This window comes from Podospora anserina, chromosome 6 (assembly GCF_000226545.1).
Source record: "Podospora anserina S mat+ genomic DNA chromosome 6, supercontig 2".
Lineage (NCBI taxonomy): Eukaryota > Fungi > Ascomycota > Sordariomycetes > Sordariales > Podosporaceae > Podospora > Podospora anserina.
In genome coordinates this window covers 2,355,967-2,378,526 of record NW_001914857.1, presented here as the reverse complement: position 1 = coordinate 2,378,526, position 22,560 = coordinate 2,355,967, and the positions used below count along the sequence as shown (strand labels likewise).

At 52.2% G+C, this 22,560-nt stretch overlaps 7 protein-coding genes across 7 annotated transcripts; 4 read left to right on the top strand and 3 right to left on the bottom strand.

The window, feature by feature from the left end:
- Positions 1-164: 164 nt before the first annotated feature.
- PODANS_6_6275 (uncharacterized protein) lies at positions 165-1,035 on the bottom strand (the record flags this gene model as incomplete). The annotated part of the gene is made up of 2 exons (XM_001910497.1): positions 165-509; positions 685-1,035. 2 exons carry the CDS (start codon positions 1,033-1,035, stop codon positions 165-167), a joined length of 696 nt encoding a protein of 231 aa, XP_001910532.1.
- Positions 1,036-2,446: 1,411 nt separating this feature from the next.
- PODANS_6_6270 (uncharacterized protein) lies at positions 2,447-3,022 on the top strand (the record flags this gene model as incomplete). Its single annotated transcript, XM_001910496.1, has 1 exon — positions 2,447-3,022. The coding sequence occupies one exon, from the start codon at positions 2,447-2,449 to the stop codon at positions 3,020-3,022; it is 576 nt and encodes a 191-aa protein (XP_001910531.1).
- A 1,049-nt stretch (positions 3,023-4,071) lies between these two features.
- Positions 4,072-4,680, top strand: PODANS_6_6260 (uncharacterized protein; the record flags this gene model as incomplete). Its single annotated transcript, XM_001910495.1, has 2 exons — positions 4,072-4,311; positions 4,372-4,680. The coding sequence occupies 2 exons, from the start codon at positions 4,072-4,074 to the stop codon at positions 4,678-4,680; spliced, it is 549 nt and encodes a 182-aa protein (XP_001910530.1).
- A 556-nt stretch (positions 4,681-5,236) lies between these two features.
- PODANS_6_6250 (uncharacterized protein) lies at positions 5,237-6,085 on the bottom strand (the record flags this gene model as incomplete). Its single annotated transcript, XM_001910494.1, has 1 exon — positions 5,237-6,085. The coding sequence occupies one exon, from the start codon at positions 6,083-6,085 to the stop codon at positions 5,237-5,239; it is 849 nt and encodes a 282-aa protein (XP_001910529.1).
- An 843-nt stretch (positions 6,086-6,928) lies between these two features.
- PODANS_6_6240 (uncharacterized protein) lies at positions 6,929-10,400 on the top strand (the record flags this gene model as incomplete). The annotated part of the gene is made up of 3 exons (XM_001910493.1): positions 6,929-8,709; positions 8,784-9,229; positions 9,319-10,400. 3 exons carry the CDS (start codon positions 6,929-6,931, stop codon positions 10,398-10,400), a joined length of 3,309 nt encoding a protein of 1,102 aa, XP_001910528.1.
- Positions 10,401-10,966: 566 nt separating this feature from the next.
- PODANS_6_6230 (uncharacterized protein) lies at positions 10,967-16,993 on the top strand (the record flags this gene model as incomplete). Its single annotated transcript, XM_001910492.1, has 1 exon — positions 10,967-16,993. One exon carries the CDS (start codon positions 10,967-10,969, stop codon positions 16,991-16,993), a length of 6,027 nt encoding a protein of 2,008 aa, XP_001910527.1.
- A 1,576-nt stretch (positions 16,994-18,569) lies between these two features.
- On the bottom strand, positions 18,570-21,415 carry PODANS_6_6220 (uncharacterized protein; the record flags this gene model as incomplete). The annotated part of the gene is made up of 2 exons (XM_001910491.1): positions 18,570-19,861; positions 19,981-21,415. The coding sequence occupies 2 exons, from the start codon at positions 21,413-21,415 to the stop codon at positions 18,570-18,572; spliced, it is 2,727 nt and encodes a 908-aa protein (XP_001910526.1).
- Positions 21,416-22,560: the final 1,145 nt, after the last annotated feature.

Genomic DNA, 22,560 nt, shown 5'->3' with positions numbered 1-22,560 from the left:
GACTTTAAGCCTGGTTTTGGTTTTGCGAAGGTGTCGTAGAGGACTTGTGGACCCATGCCACGATGGTTGAGAACCGCATCTTGAACCCACTACCGCCCTCTTGGTTGTCTTCTCTGGCTTTCTGTAGAATGTTTCGAATCCGCCGCCTGTACCAATCCCGTTTCTCAGGCGGCGCGCTTTGCAGCATACAATAAGAAAATATGCGGTTTTCTAGCGCCCGTCTCGTCAACCATCTGGGACAGCCTCCAAGTCTCAAGGTTCAATGGTAAGCGGAAGAGCTGCTTGGCAACTGAACTGTCGAAGGCGGATTGCCACATCTCGGATTTGAACCTCGGCTGTCCGTCGTCAAGGGCCCATATGATCTCGCGGAGCTGTTCCTCCCACTTGGTTTGCACCTGAAACGACCGAGGAGAGTTATAATCCTCCACGTTCCAGATAAGACCCAGACCACCCCTCGGCTTGAGCACACGACAGATCTCACTAAGGCTCTGAACGCTGGCGAACCTAGTCTATCCTATCAGCAAGCTAGGTTATACAAAAGGTCAGAGAGGTGTCGCTGGGAAATGTATACATACCAATGAAAGGCCTAATTTACACGCGTAGCACAACATCACCATTAGTTAGTGGCAATACGAGAGGATAACTGCGAGACCAAAAGGAACCAAGTACGAAGTGTTGTCCTACCTGAGCAGCCAATACGCAGTCGACGGATTCATCCGGCAGTGGAATGTGCTGGGCTAACCCGTCCATCACGGTAACATTCCGTAGTCGCTTCTGAGCAAGGAAGTCCCTCATCTGTCTGTGTGGCTCGAGAGCAATGATGCGGAATTTGGGAGACCACGCAGCCGGATCTTCCGTCCACTTCCCGGTTCCTGCACCGAGTTCAAGGATGCAGACCTCGCAATCAGTAATACTTAGAGAGGATAGGAGACGATGGATGGCTTGGGTGGGGTAGGACGGGCGGTATTTGTCGTACAAGGCCGGCGCGGTGAAGCCTGCCTTAGCTATCGGGGAATAGTGGGTGGAATCTGCCATGTTATAGCTTTGAACTCTGGTTCTAATCACAGGGGTCGGTTGCCGCCGCTGTTGGGTGTAAAGTAAGGTAGGTAGATACTGGTTTCAAATATTCAGGAGGATACACTACCAGGGGTGGTTTGGCAGTTCGGCTGACCCATCACGGACGCCCGTGCAACCAAGGGAAGTGAAATGCAGGGAACCTGGAAGTAAAGTGCAAGAATTCAGAAGGTGTAACAACCACAATGATAAGCCTGGGAACTATTTGCCAACTGGATCTGCATTGCACATAGCTAGTAGTCAGACCGAACATAACTGAGTTGAGGGATTGTGCACCCACACTGTCATAATTCCCCCAATATAAGTGTATACCTCCCGTGTCTGAGAGATGCACCTCCAGATGAGGCGTTATCACGCAGGGCTGCTCCCACCATCGGCATGGCTGGAAGTAAAGCCAGCCAGCGTGGGCCTCAAGTCTGCCTACCTACTTGGCGCGCCGTCAGGCATGAACAGATATATACACAAGCAGCTGATTTCATGTAATAAACCAGATCCAAACGCAGAAAGTCGGACTCTTCCGGTCGCCTCTCCGTTTACCCCACTTTCCCTGTGCAAGAGCTGCTGTGTCGATATAGCGGAACTCGGGGCAGCCGTCGTGGCCTTCATGTCATTGGCTGGCGTAATTCGCCCGTGCTCACCACCCTGCTGGTTCTTTTATACAGGCAAACCCCCTACGACCCATACTGTCAACTGTTCATTCTTGACACCGCTTACACATTTGCACTGGCAGCGACTATTTCCCCCGCCAGCATGACCTTCTGACGCGTACGTACTCTGCTACCGTTAGCCTCGAGCGCAAATTTGCTTCCATTCAGAGAGTGTTTGATCCGCGTCAATCTTGTCACCATACCAGCATCGCTTTACCATCGCCGCTCTATCTAGGTCTAGCGTCTGCCACCCCAAGCGGTCTCGTCCACCCAGATCTACAAGGTGCCCTGCAACAGCTCTCTCGACAGCAAATGGCACACAACGACGCTTTCAACAAACAAGTCACACAGGTCGTGATGGAGAGTTTGAGAGCTGGAACGACACTCGATGATACCTATCCACACTTGGCAGGGAGTCTGACAAGCCCAAAGATGAGGCATAAAACCGTAAGACGATTCGAATATGACTTCTATTTGGGCACCGTGGTTATGTCGTGGGGACGTCTTCGTTGGAAGCATCAAAGGAATACCGTCCTGGCAACGATACTGGAGACAACCAACAGTCGACAACAGGCTTTGCCGCAACATTTGAAGTAGTTCCCGTCTCGTGGTTGTCTCAGCGCGCTGTTATTGGTGGTTGGAGTCTCACTCGCGATCAACGAGGGTCGCCTTCCTTTTATCCACGGCTCTCCTTTCCAGTAACAGTCCTCATCAACGCCGAAGTCATGTACCACGCCTCGACGAACAATGTACCAGGCCTACGAGACTTGTTCGACTCTGGAAAGGCGTCTGTCAGTGATCGTACTAGTGCAGGGTGGACGCCGTTGCATCTATCCGCCGCCGCGGGGCATGTTGACTGCTGCAAGTATCTTTTAGCCCATGGTGCAGACGTCACAAGCGCCGGCCACGTCGGAGTCACTCCGCTACACCTCGCAGCCGTCTATAGCCACCTAGATGTTATCAAGGCACTGGTGGAAAACGAGGGCGACCCCGAGGCCAGGAATCAGCACGGCTTCAACACCATCTTTGGGGTGCTGCACTCACCCTTTATCAGAGATCCTGCTTTCAAGGCCGCCATAATTACCTGGATTCTCCAACAAGAACAGTTTTTTGTCGATGTTGACGGCCAGGACTATCAGGGAAACTCGATTCTGGGGTGGTTTACTGAGCATCACCCAAATGGTGTGAAGTTGTTGCTTGACCACAAGGCCGAAGTCAATCTTCGCGCAAATGACGGGTCCACGCCCCTTCACAAAGCGGCTGCAAGAGGCTGTGGAGAGTTTGATGTGGGAACGTTGTAAGCTGAACCCCTGGCCGGATCTGGATCAAGAGGATGATGCGGATGAGAAGGAGGAGGATACGGATGATGAGAATGACAAGAATACGGATGACGAGAAGTATATGGATAAGGAGAATCATAGGGAGCAGGAGAAGGACACGGGGGAGAAAGACACAGAGGAGGAAGACACGGAGGAGGAGGAGGGTGATCATCAGGTGGAAAGGTTCGGTGTGCACGTCTTTGCAAAGAAGCTTCCATCAATTAAAAGATACCCTCGGGGAATTTCGAAAGAGGACTTGAGGCTGGCGGGTATTCGAACGGGTTACAAAAAACTTTTCACGAGAATTCTACCTCGACTGTTACGCAACAAAGTCGGGAGAAGGCCTAACATATCCGATATAGTCAATGATCTACATCAAGACTTGTACGGATCAATCGATGGTTGGGAATTTGAACCGGCTACAGTAACAAACGACAATGCGCAGTAGGAGGATGAGGAGGATGAATATGACGAGGACGAGGACGAGGACGAGGACGATGAAGGACATTGGGTGAGCGATGAAGGTGAAGAGGACGACGCATAGAAGGTGTTCGCATGTTCACTAGTTCTGTACCTATACATGACTTGCAAAGTATGCGCTTCCATGCGTATATCTCTCATCAGGTAGCCGGCACTCTCGGAGACGGGAACATGTCGCTGTCATAGCATTCCTTACTATTCACTAATCTTGCATGTTCTTACTACACCATCACATCACTTGACCTCACATTCTAAATACCCTACACCCACTTCTATGCTCCTTCCCAGAATTGCTCGCGACCCACCCGAGAGCTGTCTCACAAATGACGAAACGCCCATGAGATCGATGTCTCAACCCAGCGCCCAACCTCATCCTGACTGGAATGTTAGCCGCAGCACCCAGCGCAACGGCCAAAACCATATGTCGTTGTCTTTTTTTTTTCGGTCATATATCGCCTTCAGCATCCTCCCGAGTCTCGTAAAAAAACGCCAACCTCTGCCCAGAATTCATTTCCAGCTGCTTGCCTAGCCAGTTTGATCCTTCCTCAAAAATGTACTTTTTCTCCCTCCTTCCCCTCCTCATCACAGCCACCACCTCCTCCCCTTCCCCGGGTGGTCAAGTCCTTCCCCGACAGTCCTCCCCACCCCCGACCAACCCCTCCTTCATCTCGACCATCCTCGCCACAGCCAACGCCTACCGCTCCGCCCACGCCGCCCGCCCGCTGACCTGGGACGCGAACCTCGCCGCTTTTGCGTTGCAAAAGGCGAATGGATGCCAGCTTAACCATGCCGTACTTTTTTTTGTTCTCTCTCCCCCCCTTTCCTGGTCAATGTCTAATTCTCTGTTCTAGGGCCCATACGGCGAAAACGCCTACTGGTCATGGTACTACCCGCCTACGCACCAACCTGATTTTACGGCGGAGATAGGCTGGGCGTTTGAGGCCTGGAACTCGCAGGAGGAGATTGATGCTTACGTTGCTGGGGACTTGCTGGGGGGAGCGCACTTTACGCAGACGGTTTGGAAGGCTACGGAGAGGGTTGGGTGTGCTTTTAGCGGGGGGAGGTGCGTGGGGAATCCGGATCAGGAGTGGTGGTTTTATTGTGATTTTTGGCCGAGGGGGAATGTGAGGGGGTGGTATGGGGGTAATGTTACTGTTTGATGGGGGGGGAAGTTGTTGGTTAGTGGTTGTGAAAGGGGGCGTGGGGGAGAGGGTTGGGGAAGGGATGGTGGCGTTGGTATCCTTGGCTGGTTGATGCTTTTATTCGTCGTGGGGGATGATTGGTTATGGTGCTTTTTTCGGTAGAGTAGTATTAATAGTACACGAAGGGCACGTTTTGCTTTTTTTCGTATGTTGTGAATGGTGATGCTTTAGACAAAGGATCGAGGCGACATGTGTTGGGTTTAGGGTTACATCTGGTTGCCATGAGCCCCTTTTTTGCCCCTTTGTTGGTTGTTTACATGCAACAAAGGTTGTGGTGCCAAGACAGGAGCGTGCTACCTAACTTTTCTTTCTGGTACTTCATCAAGGTGGAGATGATGGAAAACTTGGAAATTGAGGCATGAATATATTGATTCAAACTTTATGAGTCATAAAACTAGCAGGTAGGTTGGTAAGATAGGTAAGTACTAAAGAGATATTGAGTGCAGTCATATAAAGAATCATTCCTCCACATAAGGCCCTTGAACCCATGCTACTACCCTGTCGCCGTCAATTTCTATCTTGGTTGAGACATCCCAGCTGCGGCTTCTCGAACCCTGACTCTATCACTCTCGCAAGGATCGCCACAGGCTGGGCAGGTGTAACCGTCGGTCTCAATGTCAACGCGCACCACCAGACATCTATTACAGCGCCACCATCCGTTGAAAACTGCACGTGGTGCGCGGCTTTCCCACCACTGTGCATCCTGTCTTTTGGGTCGCGATATGAGATCTTCCTTGTGGAAGTCACGGAGATGCTCCTTAAGGTGGTCTAGACGACCGAAGGGTGCTTCGTGGCGAAGGCATTTCTTGTAGTCGCAGCGGTACTTTCTTTTCTCGTCTTCGGGAATGTGCACCTGCTTGTAGTGTCGGTCAAGATCGGCTGAGCGGCTGAATGACTTTTGGCTGCATCCCGGCGCAAGGCATTCGTAGGTTTGCTTCGTGGTTGGGCCGGGTAGGTTCTGATAGCTGGATGCATCCTGCGACACCGGCGAGATTGGGAGATGTCCAAGTTGTGAAGCCGCTAAGTCCACTGCATCGTCATTGAGGGGTTGTCGGGTGCTGTTACCTGGGATGGGATCACCGAAGTCATAATACTGGCCAAAGGGCAGATCGCCTGTCAATTGTGAGTAAGGAAGATAGTAACCAGCTTCCGGTGACAGTTCAGTGTAATGTATGTCCTCAACAACTTCGTAGCTGGGCAGACTGGAGATACTGAGATCAGGAGCTGGCCAATCCGAGACTGAAAAGGCTGTCGGGATCGTACTCGATGGCGGTCGTTCCATCATGGAAGTTTCATGACTGTACAGAAACCCATAGTCATACGAAGACCCGTCTAGGTCATGGGGGTGATCCGAGTGCTCCATTGACAGGAGTGGAAGGGAGAAGAGTTTGGGGAGATGTAAGTTACCTTACTTACCAGTCAGAAGTAGACGAGTTATATATCCAGATAACAGCAGCAAATGCGTGATTTATCAACTCAGAGGCCGCATATGGATGTCAGCTCTCAGAATGTGATTGAACAAGAACCTGCATGTTAGCTCTGCATTGTGCGCCACAGTCGCGCAACAGCGATAGGATGCAAGTCTCCCCAATGACAAATCGCCACGAGTTGATCGCTCATTCAAGGCTGGGTCAAGAAGAAATGATCGTTTTGGTGGCAGACTGGCAGCTCGAGGCTGCAGCCCTCCAGCTGGCAGAGATGGGTGTCAAAAGTGGCCGGAACGGTGGCAGTGGCGGACCTCAGGCTGTTGGACATGCAGCGTCCCAGCCAATGGATTTTGGTTTTTTCCCAATCTTGCCACAGAGGACAAACGCAGCTTCCATAAAGGACAATCTGGAAGACTTTGGGCCGCGACTTCAACCCGACTGTAGGCCTCACTGTCTGAGGTTAATTACACTTGTGTTGGTAACAGCAGGGTTAGGGTATAGCCTGCTCCACGCTGGCGCTGAGCTTTGGTGCCTGTTAGTGTCCTCTCCAGCCAAATCCCGATTTGAAACTTCACGACTACAATCCACGACCGAACTCCGTTTGCAAGGCAGCCAATTTTGTCTGTCTGTCGCTCGCTTTCTTCCTTTCCTTTCTTTCTTCTCTCTCTCTTTCACGAAGCTTTTCTCTCTCTTTCACGAAGCTTTTTTCTGAACTACCCTTTACACCAAATCCGCATGGTCAACCAACAACAGTTGTCCAATCAAGTCGCGAGTCCATCATGGAGATCGCACTATACAACCACCTAGCGTTACCGCTGCGCGTTCCGCCGTCTGAAGATGGCAATCTGAGTGATCTTGAAATTCAGTTGACCGATCACTTGATCAGCAATGTGCGCATTATGTGCCAAGCGTTTCGACAGCCGTACCAACCTGGCGCTCACCCATCCGCGATTTCCAAGGCCTGGGAGTATATTCGCTTGTGCCTCGAATCGTCCAAGACTGTTAATCGGAACGGACGAGTCAACAGAACGACTCTGCTGTCGGAGTTTCGTCATCTAGCCCAAGGAAATGCCGTGATCCTTCACATCAGCAGTCAAAATGCCGCTCTTTTGGTCCACCGACTCGGAGTCCGCGACGAGGTTGTCTTTGAAGTCTTCGAAACCTCTCCAAGAAATGACGATGTCCTCGCCGCCGAGAACGCCTTGCAGTGGGACTTTCCAGGAAGCGCCGTTGCCATCCCGCTGGTGACCTTTGAAGATGGAGCATTTCAGGGCAGCCTGGCGACCTTTTTGGAGCAAGCATCTCTCGAGTCGACAAAGATGTTTGCTGCTCATACCTTCAAAGCAGGAGCTGACATCCACGAGTATCGAGACACGTCGAGTCCAACCATGATCAGCTCCATGTTGATGGCCATCCTGGAAGAGAATGGCCGCCGAATCTCGACACCTCTTCTCCGCAAGCGAGTTCGTGACGACATCTCTTGGCATCAAGCGCGCAAGCCCTGGCGCCGGCTCCCATACTGGCTCGTCCTCAGAGTCTCCATCGCTCGATATCTTTCGCTCGTTTTGGGGGCAGAGATGGGCCGTTTCCAGTACAAATTCTTCATTTGCAACACCTTGGCCACCTTCCTGGAATCGGCACAGGCATCGCTGCAAGCTGATCAGGTTCACTTTCTCAAAACCAAGCTCTGCCGTCGGCTAGTGAAGCTGGATGTGGATAGGGGCAATGTGAAATCTGCAGGCACCCTGCCAGATATTGACATCCTTTTCGGCAAGCTCACTCCAGGAATCAACAAGATCATTGATGATGCCACCAGGCGCGTGGCTACCGAGTGGGAGGCGTTCAAAAAGGCCCATGCAAGGCCCATTCCCGAGTTGCCAAAGAGGGCCAGCCCCGCCGACCTGAACCTACCATTGGAACTCAGCGGCAACATGTTGCGGGACCTACAGACGAGCTGGGGAAAGACGACGAGGGGACATTGCCGCAGATGGGTGGCCCCGGAACACTTTGATCTGGGTTCTGTTACGAACAAGCATCTGAGCGAATTTGCGCAGCCCTTATTCCACGTTACCCAGCAAGAGATGCTTCTTCAAGATTGCCCGCCAAATGAGTCGTTGATAACCTATCTCCAGACCGCACTTCCCCTATTCCACGGCAATCCCGAGCAACTCAGTATCCTCATTCTCAATGCAATGGAAATGTGGATGAGACTTGACCAAACGACCTGCTTCCAGTTCCCGCTTTTGACAGACTACCATCCTGTCTTCACACCCGAGTCGCTCAATGTCTTGCATTTGGCCACCTACAAAGATATGGTCCGCCTGCAAGCCGTCCAGAAGCATATTTCACAAAGAATCCACGCAAGTTCTCTTCCCAGATGCACCATATTCGATGATCCTTCTGCCAGCTGTTTTGCAGCGAGATATTTCGACGGCATGCATCCCGACTCTGTTGCCATGCGTAACTCGTATGCAGATATCACCCATGCAGATGTTTTGAGGAAAGAATTGAAACGCAAAGAGTGGGAAAAGAAGACTGAGGAGTTCCAGAGCCTGACTCGGCAGGTTGGTATGTAAAGCCTTTCCCACTTGGACATACACGCAACATGGCAACTAATCTATGAATAGATGGAAGCTCATGCATCCTCATCGTGGACGACGACGACCCCCTTGGACGTAGCTTCCACGATGACCATCACTGCCCGCGGTGTCGAGCAATGCACAAGCTGGAGAAGATACGGATCCAGATCTACGAGGAATCTCTCCCCTCTGATATTCACCTTGCCAAAGCCGCAGTGTTTGAGCTCCGGTGCCCCCCAGCCTTCGCGAAGTATCGCGACACAACGTTGATGCTTATATCCAAGCTTGCAAGCCCGGAGGTTGCTGTGGGTGTGGCTCCAAAATGCCTGCTGAATGGCTACTCTCAACTCAACACCGTCGCAAACATCTATCCCAAGTTCACTCTGGCATCTTTGACAAAATCATGTATGTTTTTCCTCGGCCTTTTTTTTGTCTTTGTGATACCTGCTAACGTACCCAAGTCTTGCAAACCCACTACTCCATTGTCAGATTTCCCGTCGAGTGGGAAGGTGGACGAGACGGGCTGTGCAAACCCAACGGGCTGAGACTTGCATACGCTTACATCGACGGCGATACAACTATGTGGACAGGTAGGGCATTCATGACTCCAAGCTTTGCCCATCATGTTCAGCTGAAGCTGCCGGAAAAGTCTCCTCTCCGCCCCATATTGAGCCATAAAAGCTTCGCCGTTGAGGGGCAAGGCCCGAGTTCGTACGAGATCATGGCTACACAGCCCAACTGCCCTTCTGGGCTGAACCCTCACGAGTTCCTGGCCCTGAAAAGTCTCGTATCGGGGGCAGCGCGAAGATGGCTTTCGATCTTGACGGAATTGGCCTCGACAAACTTGAACTGGTCCAGCGAAGGCACCATGTCATTGCTGCTACATCTAGCACTCCAGTGCGGTCCCAGCTCTGACAAGGACGATCCTCTTCGCCTTGTGCACTCGGTATTTCGCGATGCTCATTTTGTGCAGAAGCTTCTAGAGCAGGTCAACACCCGTCTTACCACCCTGTCAGCCTTGGCCAGTTGGAGAGAAACGCACCTCATGAGAATCACGATTGTGCTTACCTTGCGCATACAGGAGTTGGCCAGCAGTGCAGGGCTGGCCCAACTTCATTTTCAAGCCCTCGAGTCGGTGATTCAAGCTCGCAGGACATGCATTAGCTGGCTCAGGATGCTTCGCGAGGAAGTTCAAAGCTGCGCAGATATATCCACGGCGCAGCAATTACAGGAGCGCGCACTGGGCGCTGCTTTACTCTGTCGACGTACATTCATGATCAACCTGGAACAAACAACACCTCTTGATCCTCTTTCCTTGGAAGCATATATCGAGTCCACTGTTGCGATCCAGGAAAACATGACGAGTGATGTCGACTCACTTTCCCAGACCACCCTCCGTGATCTCGTGTTCGCAACAAAGCTGTCATATCAGCTTCAAAATCTTCTCATCCAGTCGATAAACCAGCACCCCGAAGGACTCTATAATGCCTTGAAACAATTTTGGCCTGATGCTGAGCGCCTGGACCCCATTACTACCACTGTGGAAGTTGAAGGTCGGGGTTGGATTCGGTGCGAGCTCCCTGAAACGGATGTTGAGCGACATCAAGCCGTGCATTTGAACATTCTTCTCGGGACACTTCTCGTCAATGGCAAACCTGTTGGAGTAAGTTGAACGTCCGCACATTCTGATCGCAGATGAAGCTAACTGGAAAACAGAGGCTTCCCCAGGATACCCGAAACGAGGTTGTGGTGAAAGAATTGTTTGGCGACCAGCCCCTGATGGTGTACCAATCATCGCTTCCATCGATGACGTACAGTACGTAACTGAACATCCGACCCCATGTGACTGTGATGGCTAACTCTGCTAAACCATCAGCTCTCAAGTATACACCGAAGCGTGTGACCGTGCATATCGGATCCGAAAAGGGCCAGACGGTTGTGCTAGCGAAATACGAGCACATGCTTGTTCGTCTAATTCCTCGAGAGCGCTTTTGTCGAAAAGATCTTCACGATCTTCCCAGTCCCTTGATATGGGAACACTTTCACTGGCTGTATGTTCTTCTATCTTGATAGCGAGACCGCCGCAAGGCTAACTTAAGGATTAGGAATTTGAAGACAGGCCGCCTCTATATCACGCCATCCCACAACAAGTGGAATTTCGGCCACTATTCGAATTGGGAAGTGGACATACACAGAGGCTACGCTCAGCGACGACAGCATGACGGGGAGGTGGTGAGCATGGTGAATCCTATGTCTCCCCTTTTCCAGAGAATTGCCAACATCGTTCAAGGCCTCGCGCAGAGGCAGCACATTCTCGTTACGCAGAAAAAGTCTTACGGGTCACTCGAAGTTCGGGTTCACAGTCTGGAACTGTTGTTCTTTGTCAACCACAACTCCCTCCTATTTTCACCACAGCTTGGACTCGAAATCGACCCACTGCAAGACGCTGGCACTTGGTACGGCCTTGAACATAAACTGGTCTGTCGAAAAGTACACAATCCTTTTCGTCGGACCATTCTTGTACCACTGCCCTCGGGCGGCTTTCGGTTCAGAAGATCAGGCTGTCATGTTGAACTTGCCGTTGGGCGGAGCGGCCAATACGGGAAGTTCGACATCAATGACACTTTGGGAAGAATCGACTGTGCAGCTGAACCTGTACTGGTGTATGCCAAAGCTTTGATTCACGCCTTCACGTCTTTTCCTTTACCAGACCCTTTGACTGGCCGCACTGGAACCGAAGAAAGTCTTCATTGGCTCGAGTCAGGAATTTGTCGCCCCTGGACAGTTCTCGGAAGAGAAGTTTCGTTGCTGCAGCAAATTGCGAGTCTTACCCCCATAAGGGAGTACTACCCATCGGGCCTCAAGGGTATGAAGACAGACTTCTGGGACGAGCACCTTACCACTCACATACAGCACCCTCTCTATCGACTGATTGTCCAAAAGATTCTATCAATCTCAAACGATTTGAGGATGTTCAACCCACCCCGAGATGATGAAGACAACTTACTTGATCTTCTTCCAGCAGGTGGCGAAGATTGGCTTAACAAAAGGTCATTGGCGCGTCGGCAGCTGTATGAGAGGAATGCTGAGAGTAACGATACAGCGCTCACTTCAGGAAGGACGGATAGAGTGTACATTGCACGCGACAAGAGTGTCAACTCGGACAAACTGTACAGAAGGGTTATGGAAACAACCCATCTCTTGCGCACGCGGCCAGTCAAGTTCCCAACTCCGACCAACTTGGCTTCTACTTTTGCCTTGGGAAATGTCGTGGGTGGGTTTGGCCAGGCTTATGATAAGGTTTCCCTCAATGATCGGATGTACACAGACATCCAAGAGAACTGGGGCGCTCTCGTGGAGTACTGCCGGAATCCAAACCAGTCATGCTACAGCCTCATGTTTCTTTTCGCCAATCTGGCCTTTCGCGAGGCTACGGATGACAAGCTTCTGAAGGGGCTCGTTGCATTTGCTATCTTGAGAAACCTTCGAATGCTGCCTCTACCGAGACCTTGGCCTCTGTACTTCAACTTCCGCCCCGCAGCGGTGCCTCAATTGGAAGACGTCATCAAGCTACTACTGCCATTCAGGATACCACCACCAGAGGACGAGAAAGAGAAGCTGGGCGCATTCCTCACCATGAAGCTGCGGCGGAAGATACAAGCAGCCAAGGACGCCCACGAGATACGGAGTCAAAGTGACTGCCACAAACTTGCCAAGATCATGCTCGCTCAGTGGCCCTCTGAGAAGCCAGATCTGTCGGAACTACCAACCAGCGATCTCTTGCTGGATGTCGATGTCGCAGTTCAGGCGGTTATTCCAGAGTGGCAGCGGTTATACCGGAACCTAGAGCTTTGGAATCATCTCAAGGAAGTGCAGCTGATACTGGATGAGCATTTTCAAGATGTAGAGTATAGCCCTCCGATTGTCTCGGCGGCTGAAGAGGTCCTATCGTGTCGGGTTCGCGGAGGCGAAGTGCCTACGCTAAGCGTAAACCTCCTTTGCAAGGATTTCATCCCCCGGCTTTCGTCCCAACCCACAACGACGACAAGGTCTGCCGCTGAGTGGTCTCCCCTTGCCAGCTTGCCCAATGATGGGCGTCGTGCCTCCGGACAGGTCAACGACAGAGCCATTGTCGGCAACGCACAGCCGCAGATGTCCGCATACGAGGTCAAGAGATACATAGATGAGCTGCGGGAGATTGTCGATACACTGGGCAACAGCAAGTCACTGGTCCGAAAGAAATATGCTAAGGATCTCAGTGGCAGTTTACAGGGCCTCAGGAGTCTCAAAACCCCGGACCAACTTGCGAAGCCATTTCTTGCTATCCGGCCAAACAGCGGCACGAAGGGCGACGTCAGCCATCTGTTTGAGGTGTTGAAGGCGTCATTGGTTGCAGAGACTTCCAATGTTTCGTCCCGCCGAATCGAATGGTTGAGGATTGGAGGCCTGTGGCCTGCCATCACCACCACAGTCTTACTCGAACAGTTGCGGTCAACCAGCAGCACATGCTTCGGGGCAGGCATGCGCCAAGGCCTTATCCAGTTCGGACTTGCCATAACCAAGCTTCAGCGAGAAATGCGGCTCAATGACTGTGTCATGGCAGGTGATATCTCTCGCTACCAGGACGAGGAAGCGAACACTGGTCATCTGAACTGGGACCCGGCTCAACACCCCGACTGGTTACTCTTGGAGATTGAGGCCAACGTCCTGATACGACCCGGCCAAATCGATGTGGCGCGGGCCACCATCTCGCCCGAATCCGGGAGCAATTCGGTTCTGCAGATGAACATGGGGGAAGGCAAGACATCATGCATCATTCCGATGTGCGCAGCCTTCATGGCTGACACGAAGAATCTTGTGAGGGTAATTGTACCGAAGGCCCTGTTGCTCCAAACGGCACTGCTGCTTCAATCTCGTCTTGGGGTGATGCTGAACCGCCACGTTCGCCATGTGCCCTTTTCTCGCCGAACATCAACACGGGGGGGCAATATCAAGCTCTACTTTGATATCCACAAGCAAAGCCGAGACACGGCAGGCGTCATGCTATGTTTGCCTGAGCATAATCTCTCGTTCATGTTGAGTGGCCAGCAGAGGCTTCTTGATGGCAATATCAATGAAGCGAAACCGATGATGAAGGTTCATGCCTGGATCAAATCACACTCTCGAGACATTCTGGACGAATCCGACTACACCCTGGCGACGCGCACCCAGCTCATCTACCCTTCAGGCTCTCAGATGTCAGTCGATGGTCGTCCCCATCGCTGGCTCACTGTTCAGGCCCTTCTCAGCCTTGTTGACCAACATCTTTATGGTCTGCAGGTTTCTTTCCCGAAGTCGCTCGAAGTGGTGAGGAGACCTGGTGGCGGGTTTCCTTTGATATACTTTCTCCGACAGGACGTCGAGGATGAATTGCTTCGCCGGCTGACAGTCGACATCACCAACGGCCTGGGTCACATCCTCCCCATGCATTACCTGAATGCTGGCGAGCGGCGCGCTGTGGTCGACTTTTTGTCCCCGACGAAATCTAGACTCGGCCCCATCACGTTGGAGAAGGTGAGAAAGCTGTGTCCTGAGAGGCCCGAGGTGGGGAAAACGGTCTATCTCCTCCGTGGCTTGTTGGTGAACCGGATCCTGATCATGACCCTGAAGAAGAGATGGAACGTGCAATATGGGTTGCATCCAAACCGTGATCCGGTGGCCGTCCCTTTCCATGCCAAGGGTGTGCCAAGTGATCAGTCGGAATGGGGCCATCCAGACGTGGCGATTCTGTTCACTTGTCTCGTCTTCTATTACGACGGAATCTTGGAACCGCAGCTTAGACAAGCACTTGCTCGCGTGCTCAAATCCGATGATCCATCGACCGAGTATGACAAGTGGGTTCAAAGCTGCGACAGCTTCCCAGAGTCGCTCAAGGCGTGGAATGGGATCAATGTGGAGGACAATGTCCAAATCCACGAGATCTGGAGAGCGGTCCGATACCGGACTGTGGTTATTGACTACTATCTGAACAACTTCGTCTTCCCACGCCACGCAAAGCAATTCAAGGTCAAGCTGCAATCCAGTGGTTGGGACATTCCACTCTTCTCAAGCGAAACGAAGGACGCCAAACTGTCAAAGGCACTCACAACAGGATTCAGCGGCACCAATGACAACCGCACCATGCTTCCGCTCACTATTCAGCAGGCGGATCTTCCCACAATGTCCCATACCAACGCCGAAGTGCTAACATACCTGCTTTACGAACGGTCCCGGCGGTGCCAAGTCATTACCAACCAGTACGGGAAGAGAGCAACGGAGCGCGATCTGCTTTACCTACTCAGGGAGCGTAACATACAGGTCCTGATTGATGCCGGCGCACAAATTCTAGAGATGGATAATGAAACTCTCGCCAAGACATGGCTGTCCATAGACGGACGCTGCAGTGCTGCATTGTATTTCGATTCGTCAAACAAGCCATGGGTCATTGACAAACAAAGGCGCAAAACGCCTCTCTTGGCCTCGCCGTATGCGGACGACTTGTCGAGATGCCTGGTCTATCTTGACGAAGCCCACACTAGGGGCACAGATTTGAAACTTCCTCTTGGTGCCTGTGGTGCCTTGACAGTGGGTCAAGGGCAATCCAAGGATCACACCGTTCAAGCTGCCATGCGACTGCGTCAGTTGGGGAAGAGCCAGTCTGTCATGTTTTTCGTCCCTCCAGAGGTCAACCAGGTCATCAAGGACCTTCGGAAAAAGTCAGTGTTTGACAAGATCGACTCGCACGACGTCATTTGTTGGCTTCTCGACAATACCTGCGATGGCATTGAGCAGCTGCAGCCTTTGTACTTCTCCCAGGGCATGGATTTCTGCAGAAGAACACAGGCAGCGATCGATAACCCGGACTGTTTGACTCATCCAGGCCAGCAGGCGGACTACGTGGCAGCCATCAAGCAAAACGAGCTGCAGACGTTGCAGGAGATGTATGAGCCCAAGACCAAGGTGAAAGCTGCAAAGCTTTCGATTGAGGCGGGCTCCTCACATCCAAAGGTTGCAGGGTTTTTGAAAGAGCTCAACAACCGCCGCAAGGGGTTCCAAGACACCGGCAGAGCGGTGCACGGATCTGCATTGCAAGAGGTGGAACAAGAGCGCGAAGTGGCCTTTGAGGTTGAGACTGTTCGCCAAGTCAAGAGGCCGGTCATGTACGATGCTCTCACTTTTCCCGGCATCAGCAAAGAGGTCGACACGTTTGCCCGGACTGGTAGGATACCTGTTGGAAGCCTCTCTGTCTGCCACGTTTTTGAGCTCCTTAGAAAGACAGCTCTGGGGCGAAAACACAAGATAAGGGCGCAGGACCAAACCTCGCGGTTGTTTGTCTCGGTCGAGTTTGGGCGCACGGTCAAGCTTCACACTGATCTCGCCAAGGACACCTTTTTGCGTCCGGTGAACTGGGTTCTGTGGAGCGGATTCACGCAGACGGCGATTGTTTTGATCCCGGAGGAGGCTGAGATTCTGATTCAGATGATCCGGGATAAGGTGACGCACCCATGCGTTCACCTTGTTTGCTATGCCTCCCCTGTTACGAGGAGTATGCTTCCGTTTAACAAGCTCAACTTCTTTAGCATGCCGCCTTTGCCAGAGGGTTGGGTCGCGCCGCAGTGGTTGAGGACGGAGCTTGGGATTCTTGCCGGCAGGCTGTATTTTGAGTGGGAGGAATACGAGGCCCTGTGTACGTTCCTCGGTGTGGACGCCAATGACGGAACGGTTAAGGGCTTGGGTCTTGTTGATGGGGAGGATGAGGGGTATGGAGGTGATGGGGCGGCTGATGAGGATCATACCCTGAGGAACACCCAAACCAACAGCTTTGCACCGAGACCATTGACGTTTTTGCAAGAGTGGCTTGCTGTCAGGAGACACGGTCAGGATTTTGTTCACACGCCCATGGGGTTCTTGACACAGAGCAAGCCTTTGCAACAAGACCACCCTTTCTTTGGGGGCACGTCTTTGCCGTTGCCTACGCCGGATGCGCCGTTGGGGTTGCCTACTGCTGCTGGTCTGGGGGGTGATGGTGGTGGGGGGGAGGAGGAGAATCATGACTTTTTTGATGGGGGGTTGGATGATATGGGGGCTAATGTTGGGGTGCCGGTGGAGGAGTTGGAAGAGGAGGAGGATGGGAAGGAGGTGGTGGTGCATGAGGAGTGTGAAATTTCGTCGGGGATGACGTCGGGGAGTGGGAGTTTTGAGATGATGGATTCGGGGTCGTCGGAGAGGGGGGAGTATTATACTTGAGGTGTGAGGGTTGGAGTTTAGGTTTTTTTTTGTCTTGTGGTTTTTGTTTGTTTGGATTGGAGTTGGGGATTGGCTTCAGTTGTATGATACCATGGGAATTTGGATGGGGGGGAGGATTAACGGGTTTATGGAATTGGGATTGGGATTGGGAGTTGTGTGGAATTTGGGATACGGGATTTGTATGAGATTTGTTGATACCACATTGGACATGGGACATGGCATTTGAGGGAATATGGATAGATTAGGTGTTTGGGGGCCTGGTGGGGTAATCTCGAAGGAGTTTGTGTGCATGTTTGATCTTGTGGGAACAGATGATGTACGAGTATGCTTGATCTGTGTTTGCTTTGAGTGCCCAGTGGTATGATGTTTGAAACTTTTGAGGACAAGATACCATCGTTGCCTGCTTGTGTCTTGCAGCTCTTTGCCATACCTCCAGTTGGCTCGTGAATCCTTATTGTAATCTCCGTCCCAGATGACAAGCTTTTGCAATCCGAGCATTTTAAAGCCCACTCCAAGCATTTTACACTCGTAATCCAAGCCTTTTAATACCCCAATCCCAGCTTAGGTGAGTACTGGAACAAGACTTCCTTACAGAAAGGCGCGTGAGCTCTCTGGTTTCAAAGGGACTTTTGGAAGTCTCAATACACATTCAAGTAAGACGCTGGTAATGTGTGTTGGAAAAGCTCGGAAAGAGTTGGTAGAATGCTTGGGTGGAAGCAAAAAGATAGATAAAGCTTGGGTACCTAAGAAGAAATATAGCTGGGGCAAAAGACAGATAAAGCTTGGACAAATAACTTTGCCTAGAATTTTGTGTGACTAGCCCGGTTGTGCAAAACGGAATTTGGGTTGTGGGGAGGAAGCTTTATAACCCAAGGTTTATATGGGCCAACGGGGGAAAGAGAGGAAACAAATGCTCATGTATGTATGTGAGTGCCCTGTGAAGTACACTGGTGACATCACACTACCTGTCAATAGTATTTGGAAAGCACGGTGCTTCAAGTCTTGCATGCCAGCTCAACCCCCGACAGTCCCCCCATTCACACCAAGATCATGTCACCAGAAAGTTCAAAGAATTTGAATTCAAGTAAATTTTAGGCTACACACAACCCCCAAACCAGCCAAACACCCCTTTCTGCTGTCCTCCAAAACTAGACAATAGATTCTAAGAATAAAAATAATACATCAAACGCAAGAAAAATAAACTCGAACAATGTTCATACATGTCGTCATAACCGGTCGTGATTTTGATATCCCCTTCCTTCACAACACCGAATCACCGTGCAACTCCTGCTTGACTCGTCTCCTCCAGCCAGAAACTCCCCCCTTCCCACAAGCCCAAGCCACTCGTGTATAAATACATCTACCCCCGTATATGCGCATATATGCGTCCACCTCTTCTGACACATCAACGTCCGATATCATCCCCCTCTTCAGTGATTACATTAGTAGCAAGTCAAATACAAGAAATGTCAAAAATATATAGCAAAGGAAATAGAGCAAGAGCTATGCTCGTTAGTGTGTCCTCTTGACGTCTGTGTCGTCCCCTTGTTGCTTTCCCCATGAATAATTGATGTTATTAGTATCCCTCCTGCGGGCCTCCATGTCCGCCAAACATGTTCGGGTTCGCCCCTCCGTGAAATCCCCATTCGACCTCCTCATTTCCGGGCAGACCATGCATCTCCATTGGCCCCGTAGTCGGGGTAAAGCCAGGCATTGTGGTATGGCCACCTTGACCGTAAATCTCATGTGGCTGCTGCTGTTGATGGAGCTGATGTCTGTGCTGCTGTTGGTGAGGATGGCCGGGTCCGACAACACCGTGGTGCATGCCTATCGGCGACTGGACGTGCATGGTAACCCCCATGTCATCCGGCAAGGGCTTGCTACAGGAAGGACAGTACATGTTGTTACAGCGTCCTGGGGGGTGATCTTCGACGAGAGTCTGAGCCGAGTCGCGATTTTCGTCACGCATCCAAGTCGAGGCAACGGAGGACCTGGGTGTTATGAGACGGCTTGCTCGGATCGTTGCCGTGGATTGTGGTCGGGGAACCATGTCGTGCTGCTGGAGCCCCTCGCCTGTGGGGACGTGAACTGCGCCTTGGTGCTCTTGGTTTGCAAGATAATTTTGAACCTCGAGGTGGCTTGGTCCTATCGGAACAGGTGAGTAGTGGGCTGGTGCTGTTATGAGATCTGGAGACTGGAACATGTCTCCGGCGGTGGTGTAAGGAATGGCATAGTTGGCGGGCATGGAGACAGGAGGCGAGTCCCAGTTGGGATGCTGAAAGGCTACAATTGGCTGCTCCATCTGTCCACTTGTTGAAGCTGGCATGAGCGCAGACTGACTTGGCAGAACCGACGGTGGCCGGAATGAGGTGTTGATCGCCCTGGCTTGTCCCTGGGGAGTTCGTGCTCGCTGGATGGGCACTGGGATCTGCGTGGTTGGCTGCGTCTTGGGCAGAACTTCGGCTCTCTTGATCCTCTTCACGGGGTTGGGACGTCTTCTTGCTGCAGCCGAAGGAGCGCCGCGTCCAGGGCTTTCTGTTCCGACCAGTGTCGTTCCGGCCATTGTGCTGACCATACCTGTGCTTCCTGATAGCATAGTTGGAGTGGAAGCAGGAGAGGGTGTCAGCCGTTGTCCGCTTGGGGCCCAGCTGGCTGTGTCGAAAACATCCACAACTGTATTCTCCACCGGATTCACATTGAAGAAAGATACCGCGCCTGAAATTTTCTTCTCCCAATCCTGGACCACGGTTTCAATCCAGTTGTAGATGGACTTGATGCTTCTTTTCAGCCCTTGGTGAATCTTCATGTCGATATCTCCAATGTGTGTTGCCCCATCAAGAACATGTCGATACTGCAGTTCCAGCAATTCTTTCAGCTGGTCCTTGTACTTCTCAGACTCGGAGATGAAGTCAAAGGCCTCCATCACGGGAATGAACGCTGTTGTGATGTCAGTCAAATTCCATCACGACAGGAAACACATGACCTACCTGGCTCCGGAATCTCCCTGTCATGTGGAAACAAGAGCTTCCACAATGATTTCCAGTTGTCGATCTTGGCCTTGAGACTTCTGGCCTCGAGCGACGAAATAATTTTCTGGGTAATACCATCTTCCGGGTTAGCTCCGCCGTGATCAACCGAGAGGCGGCATGGCTCTGGTTGCCGCAAATGAGAGTCGAGGTCGTTTTTCGAAGGAAAGCCCTTGCAGCACCGAGGGCAAAGGAATGGACCCGCGTTTCGCTGAACAGGTGGGTGGTGAGCACGAATGTGCTTTTTGAGTTGTGACATGTCGGAAAATGAGTGTGTAGCGCAGACATAATGGTCTCGCACGTTGAATCGAAGAGGGTTTCTCTTTCTGTAAGGACAGCTGAAGTTTGTTGTGTTTTTGCTGGTGTACCCCTGGGCGGCCATGGTGGTATCCCCATCATCATCCCCTCCTCCCATGTGGTCCCGGCCTCCCAGCCCGCTTCCATCATCGCTGCCTCCCCCTTCAGCCTTTCTCTTCCCCTTGATGAAATAACCACCGGAGGACTGTTGATCATAGCCTCCTTCTCCCGGCGTACCACCACCCTGTGACGTTGGTGTCCCCTGTCCAGACGTTGCCTGCACGATGCCCATGGTTCCATCCTGGGCCACGCTGGAAAGCTCCTGGACATAGCGGTATGTGCAATCCCATATCATCAAAGGAGCTGCGCAGTCATCGACATCCTTGCCACAAGTGTTCCGCAGGACCCAGGACGAGATTTCATCAATGAGCCTGTCCTCGTCCAGCTCACCTTCCTCCTCCAGCTTCTTGCAAGTCATGCTTGAACTAGGTCGGGATGGCACACCCAAATGATTTCTGCTTTCCGAGTAAAACATGTTGGCGAGGTTGGGGTGGTAGGCAAGTATCGGGGCCTCTCCGTCGTCAGCATCTTCCACCTCGATGCGGATCTCCCGGGAAAGGCGTGATTCTGCGCGGCTGCAGGAAGAGGCAGTGTTGACACAGGTTGTGGAGGTGAGGATGGAGTCGATGGACCCAACGGCCCGATGGGTCTTGCGGAAGTCCTTGTCTGCAGGCTGGTACTCAGTAGTGTCTTGGTCCTTGGCTTTCTTGAGGCTGCTGCGTGAGTCCATGGACTTGAGCTGAGGGCGGCTATGAGGCTTGGTCATCATATCTGATATGATAACCTTGGGACCTCCACCAACGCCAAAGCTGGCCATGGTTGGGCTCTGGGGCGGTGTTGACCCAGACAGAGACAAAGCATCTGCGGCAGGCCTGGAGTAACGGTCAACAGGGTCTTGACCCTGTGCCATGAGGTCAATGTCGGCGGCTGCAGTCTTCCGGTCATGGTGCCGTGGTCGAAGGGGGATGCATATATTCATGCTGCCTCCCTTCTGTGCTACACGCGACGACAGCACGGGGGACCTGCCGCGGGGTTCCATGGTGATGCTTGAACTGCCAGGTCAGTGATGAAATGAGGTCAGGTCAGACTCTTGAGCCTCAGGCCCCTCCTCCTATCGAAGGCAGGCTAAGACAGACAAGACAGACAAGACAGCGCGCGCGCGGTGCGCGGGTGGTCAGAGACGGAGTACACCGAGACTGGTTCGTAGGTAGGTATCGGGATGCGGAGACTCGGGCGGGATCAAAGGAGTGACTGTTCATGCGCGAATGGGCAGAGAGAGAGTGGGTTGGCTGTAACGAACGACGAGAGAGAGCGCATAACAAAAGAGAGATTGGGTCCAACGGACACGACGACACACCCCGACCAGTCAGTCAGTCAGTCAGTCTGCCGAACAAGAGATGTCGGCGCCTGTCATGTTTCTCCAGTCGCAAAAGTTCAAAACTTTGACAGCTGGAGAATTCAAAGGCCCCAAGAAACCCCAAGAAGCAGTTCGCGCTTTCCGCAATCTCCCCTGACCGCGTAATTTCGATCGCTACCGTGTGGCGTCGGCCAATTAAACAGTGCTGGCCGCCTATTGGTTCAGGCAGCCTGTCCTGGGGCCGACCCCTGTAACCCAAGCACCGCAACAGGGTCACATCGCCAATCTCAGATTGATGTGTTTCCTCTCTCTGCCCACGAGCTCGGGACGGGAGATCTGATAAAAAACTGATCGGGCTGCCTTTCCGGGTCGGCTTTGCTCCCCGTGCTCCCCCCACAAACTGTCATCATCATCCCTCCCAGTCCACGCACTGACGCTATCGAGAAAACAGCGTTAAAAATGGCCGTGTTTGCCGTCTCAGCCCTGGTGTTTACATCTTGCGCCGCAGTATATTTGGGCATTGTGTTGTTGTTGACGCTACGGATATACAGACGCCAAAAAAACGCGGTGGTCAATTCTCCGAGGTTGAGGTTGCAGCGGCCAGTCCTCTCGGCAGCCGGGCCGGTTCCCTTTCCTGGTGAACATTTTCTTTCCTGTCCCAACGATATGCGATTCTTGGGTCACTTGATTTCCACAGATAAATCTCCGGTTTCATCAACTGCACTGTTCAAATATTGCAGGTGCAGACCAGCAGCATGACCTGATTCCTGTGCGCTCTTTCCCTCGGATTGTCTTCAGCCCGCAACTGCTGCTGCTGCTGCAGTGCC